General features: G+C 39.5%; 1 protein-coding gene across 1 annotated transcript; it reads right to left on the bottom strand.

Annotated features, from left to right (window-relative positions):
• Positions 1–382: 382 nt before the first annotated feature.
• Positions 383–6,546, bottom strand: ceacam1 (CEA cell adhesion molecule 1). The gene is made up of 11 exons (XM_046398274.1): positions 6,329–6,546; positions 5,868–6,167; positions 4,676–4,957; positions 4,306–4,569; positions 3,834–4,109; positions 3,167–3,415; positions 2,764–3,039; positions 2,421–2,672; positions 2,033–2,320; positions 1,185–1,436; positions 383–921 (listed from the first exon to the last, which is right to left on the bottom strand). The coding sequence occupies exons 1-11, from the start codon at positions 6,393–6,395 to the stop codon at positions 830–832; spliced, it is 2,598 nt and encodes an 865-aa protein (XP_046254230.1). The 5' UTR covers positions 6,396–6,546; the 3' UTR covers positions 383–829.
• Between the last annotated feature and the right edge of the window lie 1,654 nt (positions 6,547–8,200).

The following is an 8,200-nucleotide window of genomic DNA, read 5'->3' as shown; positions in this document are numbered from 1 at the left end:
GTGTTAATTACAGAATTTTAAATATTTTGGTCATCAAACTTAAATTGTTTTTTTTGTTTTTTTCTTTACCCGTCTGGATCTATTCAAATCACAAGTGAATAGACTGTGCCAGAAAAACAAGAATCTCAAGAAGTGCAGCTTGTTTCTCAACAGAAGGGGCAGAAACGGCAGGAAGTTCGCTCCCAGTGTCCCCATCTGAACAAGAAGAGCTCTTTATATGTATGAATGATGTTTAAGCAACAATCACTGGCATACGTATTTGTATGTAGTTACATTTTTTTTAACAGCAAAATGTTTCACTACCAAATGTTTGCTTGACTGTAACTTTCTGAATCAATACAAAGACTGTAACCTCTTCAATAAAGCCCCCAAAAGAATTTACTGTTGTTGATTTTTTTTTTATTCATATAGAAATAAATACAGTAAATCAAAGCATGATAAGATTTACATTCAGATACATTTTAAATATCATCACACATGAAAGAAAAAGTTGCAGGAGTGCAGACTGAAGACGTGCAATCAATGTCAAAAGAGTATGGAGGTATTTTAGCAAAACACATTGGTGTTGTTTCCCTTAGTTGAACTATGAATTATTTTTATTAAGTGCACAAGCAACAACCAGCACAATGACACTTAGACCACTACCCTTATCTGCTAATAATGATAACATTTAGCATGAAAAAGCCTACCACACTTCTTCTTTGCCCTTCAGGCAAAACCCCCAAGAAGTGATGGCACAGTCCCTTCCCATTCATTTCACAGTGAGACTGTTGACTGCAGAGGGAGCAAGAGGCCTTTGAGTCTGACTGGATTTCTCAGTGTAGAGGACTCAGTTGAACAGCACAGTGACAGACAAAGCCAACAGACTGATCAACATCAGAGCTCCCTGGGATGAGATGCGGAGGGCAGACGCGTGATTTTCTGAAATGAGAACAAAGTTACATTTAGCCTAACATGACACATTTGTAATTGTAAAGCAGTGGTTCTGATAGTGCTTTAATCACTAGCAAAATGATCATTTTGAAATGATCCTGTCAAAACATTGGAACATGTTTCATCCATATTTTAGTTGTGAGCTTGGATATCACAAACGTATACTGTTTGTTCAAATGTGAAAGATCTCCAAAGAAGTATTATGGAGATAGAGATTAAAACTAGGAAGAGAAGAAGTGAGGCTCACTCACCAACAGTGAAGTATTTAGTCTGGTACATCATGACATTAGTCACAGGGTTCCTCGCCTTACATGTGTAGTTCCCCTCATTCTGCTTTACGGCAGGGAACGTGATAACAGGGCCCGTCACTAGAATTAACGAGTTACTGCTAAAAAACCAGCTGAAGTCACAGTCTGGCTGAGAATCAGCAGAGCAACTCAGGGACACGAGGTGACCATATTCTGCAGAATCTGGACCAGAGATATGCATACTCAGAGGGCCATCTGGAAATAAACAGAGAGAGTTGGTCAAAATTCAATAAAACAATGACTGTAGTTTTGCTTTTGCACAAAATTCTCAATTTTAATCTGAAAAACTTAAATCATGTTTGTTTTGAGCAGCATTTGGAGAGCTTTCCAAATGAAATCAGAAATCATCATCAATGAAATCATTGCATAACGCAATGCTATAGGATAATGACACTGTCTGTGGTTAGCCTGGGTCCCTACAACCTCGCCTTCACTATGCAGTTTTATCTGTCTCACAATACTGTCAGACTGTCTGCCTGGCGCCATTCCTATCTGCTTTTACACTTCTATTATAAACTAAATGACTGGAAAAACTAAATAAACGTATGGCAATCTGTTGCCTTTACAACAGCTGTCCCAGCAATAATACACCTTAGATGAGCTAGCAAAAGGTTCTCTGTTGCCACTTTAGTACATAAACATAGTAAAGTTATTAAATATTATATATTTAAATCTTTACATATTTTCATGTGGCATGTTAAAATATTTATTTATGTATTAAATAATACTTATTTATTATACTTAAAACCAGTTATGATTAACTGAATGAAATGTAGAAGAAAACAACTTACAGTTCACTAGGAGCATGTATGGGGGGCTTTGATGTGTGGCAGCCTGATTGGTGGCGACACACTGGTAATTCCCATCATTGTACATTGTCACTGGAGTGAAGTGCAGCATGTTGTTTTCCATGTAGTAGGACATGTTTTCTTTAGCATTGGAAGTGTTCATGTTGAGGTACATGTTGTTCTTCATCCAGTAGATCTTGTCATAGGGCCCAGTGACTTCACAGGTGAGAGTGAAGTTTTCAGAGTTTACTGGAACTGAGTGGGCTCTGACCATCACTGACTCTATTGCTTCTGTGAACACAAAACACAGTAGAAACCAGTATTTTATCAGCTAAACAATCACATGACATGATGCATTGGAATAGTAAAATTCATATTTAAGTTTTCTTACCAATGACTGTGAGCATCTTGGTGTTTGTGCTGTTCATTCCCGTCACACTGTTGTAGGCCATACAAGTGTATTCTCCACTCATATTTAAATGCAAAAGACCAGTTGTAAACTCTGCAGTACTGGCCACCTCAGAGCCATTGAACCACCAGCTGAACTGACTGGGTGGCACTGACTTGGCAGAACAGTGGAAGACTGCGACGTGTCCTGTCTCTGCGAAAGCTGGCCCGTCAATGATGGGCGTCTCTGGTCCAACTGCAACGGCAAAGGAGTCAAATACATAGGATGATGCACGAACACTGTGAGTTTAAAACAGTCAGCGACAAGAATCCTTTACGATACTCACAGTTCACAAGGAGCTTGTAAGGAGGGCTGGTCATGTCCGAAACAGCATTAAGAGCCATACACTGGTAGTTTCCAGTATCATCCTGTTCTAGTGGGTTGAACATGACTGTCTTATTATCTATGCAGAAAACAGTTCTGTTGTCTTCACGCAGCGGCTCGCCATTTTTAATCCAGTAAACATGCATGGCAGGTCCAGTCACGTTGCATGTTAGGTTATAATAATGGCCATCCATGGCAGGATCCATTGGTGAGTCTATTTGTACATCTGTTATTGGGTCTGAAAACAAAAAATCAAAAAGGAAAACGTTATGTAGTTCTATCTCGATTCACCTTTCCTTTTTTTTAATGTACACAATTACATTTTTAGGTTTCCAGAAACCTAAAAATAGCCATCCAAGTCTCACCAATAACAGTAAGCATTGTATATGCAGTGCTGTTTTTGCCGGTGATGTTGTTGTAGGCCATACAGGTGTACATCCCACTCATGTCTTCGGTAAGAGGAGGTGTGACATACTCGGGCATTGTGGCTACAACAGTATCATTGAAGAACCATTTGATGCTGAGAGGGTTCGATGATGCATTGCAGCTGAGTGTGACATTGCATCCAGTCTTTGCCATTTTTGGTCCAGTGATGATTGTCATCTCTGGTCCATCTAAAACACATTGATATTGTCTTTAATCATCATAATTACATGACTGTCAAGACATTCAAATGAGAACAGAACTGTGCATGAATGGAGTCACTAGATGACCCGAGACCAACAATCTGATGTTTAATCGACGTCAGGCAATATTTTGTGATGAATCTATAGGTGTTGTCACATTTGCTAGAGGATTTCTTGCATTTTTCAGATTTGCTTTGTCTAACTGCAGCACAGAAGTGTTTGAAGGTTAATTTCTGTTGGCCTCGTGATCACAGGTTTCAGTGGGCCATTTTGTGATGTCAGACAATTAAGTAAAAATGTTACATTTTCAAATATTTCTGCTTTAGTATTTGATCCACACAATATATCAGTGGACCGAGAAAACAAGGACAGCATTAAAGAGAGAAAGTGAAATTAAAATACTTACAGATCACATCCACTGTGTATGGGCTGCTGGTCATGTTGCTTACATAATTGAAGGCTTGACACTGATAATCTCCTTGATCTGAATGTTGTACTGGACTGAGGGTTAATGTCTTGTTGCCCATGTCAAAGACTGTTGAATTGTCAGGAGGAATAAGCTGACCATTCCTCCACCACTGAATGCTGTCAACAGATCCAGTCACTTCACAACACATGGTGAATGAGTCATTAAGTATCGCTGGTCCACCTGTGTGATTCACCACAACTGCTTCTATTGGATCTGTGGGACGAGAAGGGAATTAGGTCATTTAAATTAACACCTCGGTTAGTTGAATAAATGTGACACATGCCACTGGATAATTTCAGTGAATAGTTAAACATTTTGGGAAATACACTTATTTGCTTTCTTGAGAGTTAGATGATAAGTTTGAAATCATGTACTCTCTAAAATTCTACAAATCAAATCCAATCCTCACCTAAAATCCTGATAATTGCACTCGTGCTGCTGAACCTCGATGTGACTGTGTTGTGTAATATGCATTGGTAATTTCCTGAGTTGCTCTCTGTAGTCTTTTCTAGCTGAAGCTGCGGGGCAAACTGATTTAGGTACACTCCATCAAGCATCCACTGGATCATCGCTGGAGGGCTGGACTCCGATGAGCAATGCAGCGTGATGTTCGATCCCGTTCTGTAGATGTACTTCATGGGCATGAGCGATATCATCGTGTTACTCGGACCATCTAGTGAAGCAACAAGAGGGAAAATGTTTTAGGGATTTATGTGTGATTGGAACTATTTTTTTAAAATACATACAGTAGACCTACAAGTTGTCTTGTGAAAACTCACAGCTGATGTTCAGATGGACAGGGGGACTGGTTTCATGGCTTACACCATTGGACACGTTGCACATGAATGGCCCTGCGTCATAGCGGGTCACCCCAACAATAGTAAGAGTGGCTCCTTCATTGCTTAGCTGTATTCCATCACCGGCTGTGACCACAGAGCTGCCCTTCAGCCAAGCATAAGACAGGGATGTCCCGCTGGACACAGAGCACATGAGAACTGCTGTGTCATTGAACTCCACCAGGTTGGTTTTCTGTGCCCTCAGAGTCACATTTGAAACAGGTACTGCAAGGAAGGAAATAAAAAGCTATTTATCTAATTTTGTGGAGAGGCAAGATTGCAGTGGACAAACAAGGTAATTTATCTCTGACAGTAGACGCAAATGTGACGTGACGTCTTGAATTTAAGTCTGATTGTCAGAAGTCTGTCTTTAGCCTCGCTTACGGCAACAGCAAAAGTAATCACATGGCATTCCCATCAGCCCCACCTATTTTCTTTTCTTTCATCTTTATTTCTATTCTTTTTTTTGCTTAATAGCAAATGTTAGCATGCCAACACGCCAAAGATGTCAACCTGGCTTACATCATATTACACATCAATATTGTCTGTGACAATATGAGCAATTGGGAGCATGTTAGCATGCTAACTGAAGAACTGGATAATGATCAACATCTAACATTCAGCCTTCAGTCCAAAGTAGCCTACTCTTACCTAATTATAGCGTCAGAGGGCCTGACTTGTGTTCAGGTAACTAAGTTTTAATAATGCTGTGTGACAATAGTACCAGCTATTTCACCAGATCCATTAAAAGCTCATGTCATTTCTTTAAAATGATTAGAATTAAGTTTTTATAATTAAAAATAGGCAAAATTTCCTATTTATCCAATCTGAAGACTGAAACTGAGACTTAGTTTAGGACTCGAGCAAAGCTAACTCTCATACTGCCAAAGTCAAGGTGACCGTAATAGCTTCAGGCTCCCACTCTGCCCTGTTCTTTTGTTTTGCATATCACCGCTTGTCAAACATAGAAGTAGACAACAGAATGTGAAAATGCTCTGCTCATTGCGACTGAATGAGTATTTGTGTGTATGGATGTATGTGTGTATTGAGCTTTGTTTAATATAAATTTGTAGTATGTAAGTATATGAGATTAACATCAAGTAGTAAACATTAAAAGTGATTAGGTCATCCTTACCTTGGACTGACAGTTTTAAGTCAGCACGAGAGGTATTCATTTTCTGTAATGTGTACAGTCCAGAGTCTTCCACCTTTAGTGACCTTATGGTCAATGATGTGTAGTTAGTGCTTAAATTCAGTGTAACTCTGTTAGTCCAAGAGTCAAATATAAATGTTTTTCCACCGGCTATCATCGCAATGATTTCGTTGTTGAAGATCCAGGCACCTAAAGTGACTTCGGCATGGCTGAAAAGTGTGACGTCGCTGCCCACTGGTAAGGGGTTCGCAGAAGCATGGATACTTAGGCTATGAACGGGAGCTAGAAACAGAAAGCAAGACAATCATCAGTCAGTTCTGTGTTTCTGAACTGAATTATACACGAGTCTTAAAAGGTTTCAACATTAAGATAAACCTCTCTAGGCTCTCAGTGTTTGAACTGAGGAGCAATGCAATAACAAAGTTTAAAGAATAAAGCATTACCTGTTTCATAGCTTATAATGGCCAGGATTAGGACAAACACCATCCGAGACTCCATTCCATTCTTCATTCTGCTCTTTTTGGTTGCGAACTTTCCCTTTAGCTGAAAGAACTTGACTCCAGCCGCGATGAACTCAAATCTGGCTGATATTGTGCGATCACAGCCGTCTTCTGATCTGCAAATATTTGCTCTACATCAGTCCAGCTTTCTGCTCTCATTATGTAAATGCTCGCGCCTAGTATAATCATCACCATACCACCTCACAGTCCTGGCCACACCTTGTTTTGCCAGGGATTTCACTGGCTCACATCAAGGAGTGTCCATTTACTGTAAACTTCAGCCATTCTCCAGTTTTTAACTTGCCATGCCCTTATATGAGTGGTTACTTTGCAAAAGATCTGCACGACTTAAACCGAAACAAGACCTGTTTCGTGGAGTCACATAGTCTTGACAAATGTTGTCTTTTACATAACATTTTTCCACAATGCAGGTAGAATAAACACTGGAAAATCAGGAAAAGACTGTTAGCATAAATTAAACTTAAATTAAACTCTTTTTAAATATTTATCACTCACCACTCCACATGTATACCAATAAATGTCTTGTCACTTCAGCTTTTAAAGTCACACAGTAGGAAGCTGCTATCTTAATAACAGCATTAAAAGGACTGTCTATCCCTTTGGTAGTTGTGTTTTTCCCCTCTGTGTGTTTACTGTAATGTTAGTTAACGTACGTTTTGTGTTTGTGTATTTGAGGTATGTGGGTATGGTTGTGTATATTGTGCTCTCTTTTAAGTACTCCTTATCAGTCAGGGTACACTGTTGTATGAGTAAGCATATGTCAAAAAGACAAAAACTTTAGACATCAGTAATTAGTTGATCAAATTTTCTTTTAATATGTGCACTATATAGACAAAAGTATTCAGACAAACCTCTTTTTGGGCCTGTTTTTCAGTGAAGGGAAATCTTAATGCTTCAGCATACCAAGACATTTTGGACAACGCTATGCTTTCAACATTTTGGCAACAGTTTGGGGAAGGTCCTTTTCTATTCCAGCATGACTGTGCTCCAGTGCACAAAGCAAAGCTCCATAAAGACATGGTTGGATGAGTTTTGTGTGGGAGAACTCGACTGGCCCGCACAGAGTCCTGACCTCAACACCATCCAACATCTTTGGGATGAAATGGAGCTTAGCGAAAGTTCAATCAGGAAGACTACTTTTTTTTTTGCAAATACTCTTTATGTCACTCCCTTATGTCAATCTCCTCTATTTCTCTGTCCACATCTTTCAATCACAACCCACCTCCACCCCTTTCACCACTGTTTCTAAGAATGCTTGGCTTCTATCAAATTCTCTGGCTACAAGTTCCTTCTCATGAGCCAACGTCACTCCTCACCACCACCACCACCAGGGGAAGTCTCATTCTTCTGGAGGCACTGCGTTCATAAGAAGCTTCCTGTGATGTTCTACTTCCTAAGCGCCAAAGTTCAATTCTCTGTTTTCGATAAATCATTATATTCAGTTGCCTCATTCTCTTTCCTTGATTATTTAGTCTCTCCTGATTGAACTGGAATAGAGACTGTGAGCTAGGCTGGCCTCACAAAGCTCTACTGCATGAATTCCCACGGAAACACTTGTGGAAAACCTTCCCAGAAGAGCTGAAGCTGTTATAGCTGCAAAGTTGTCTGTGTATTTAGAGTGCAATGTCATTAAAGTGCCTGTTGGTGTAATGGTCAGGTGTCCCAGTGCTTTTGTCTATATCATGTATTTTTTGTATATATTTTTTAATATATATCATTTACTTGCTGAATAAAAAAAAAAATTAAAGACACACACCACAGAAATGGTTTTGAATGCAGTATTGGAAATTGCCT

Source organism: Scatophagus argus, chromosome 9 (assembly GCF_020382885.2).
Source record: "Scatophagus argus isolate fScaArg1 chromosome 9, fScaArg1.pri, whole genome shotgun sequence".
Lineage (NCBI taxonomy): Eukaryota > Metazoa > Chordata > Actinopteri > Scatophagidae > Scatophagus > Scatophagus argus.
Note: the sequence above shows the minus strand (reverse complement) of the source record. Positions and strands in the feature narration are given on the sequence as shown.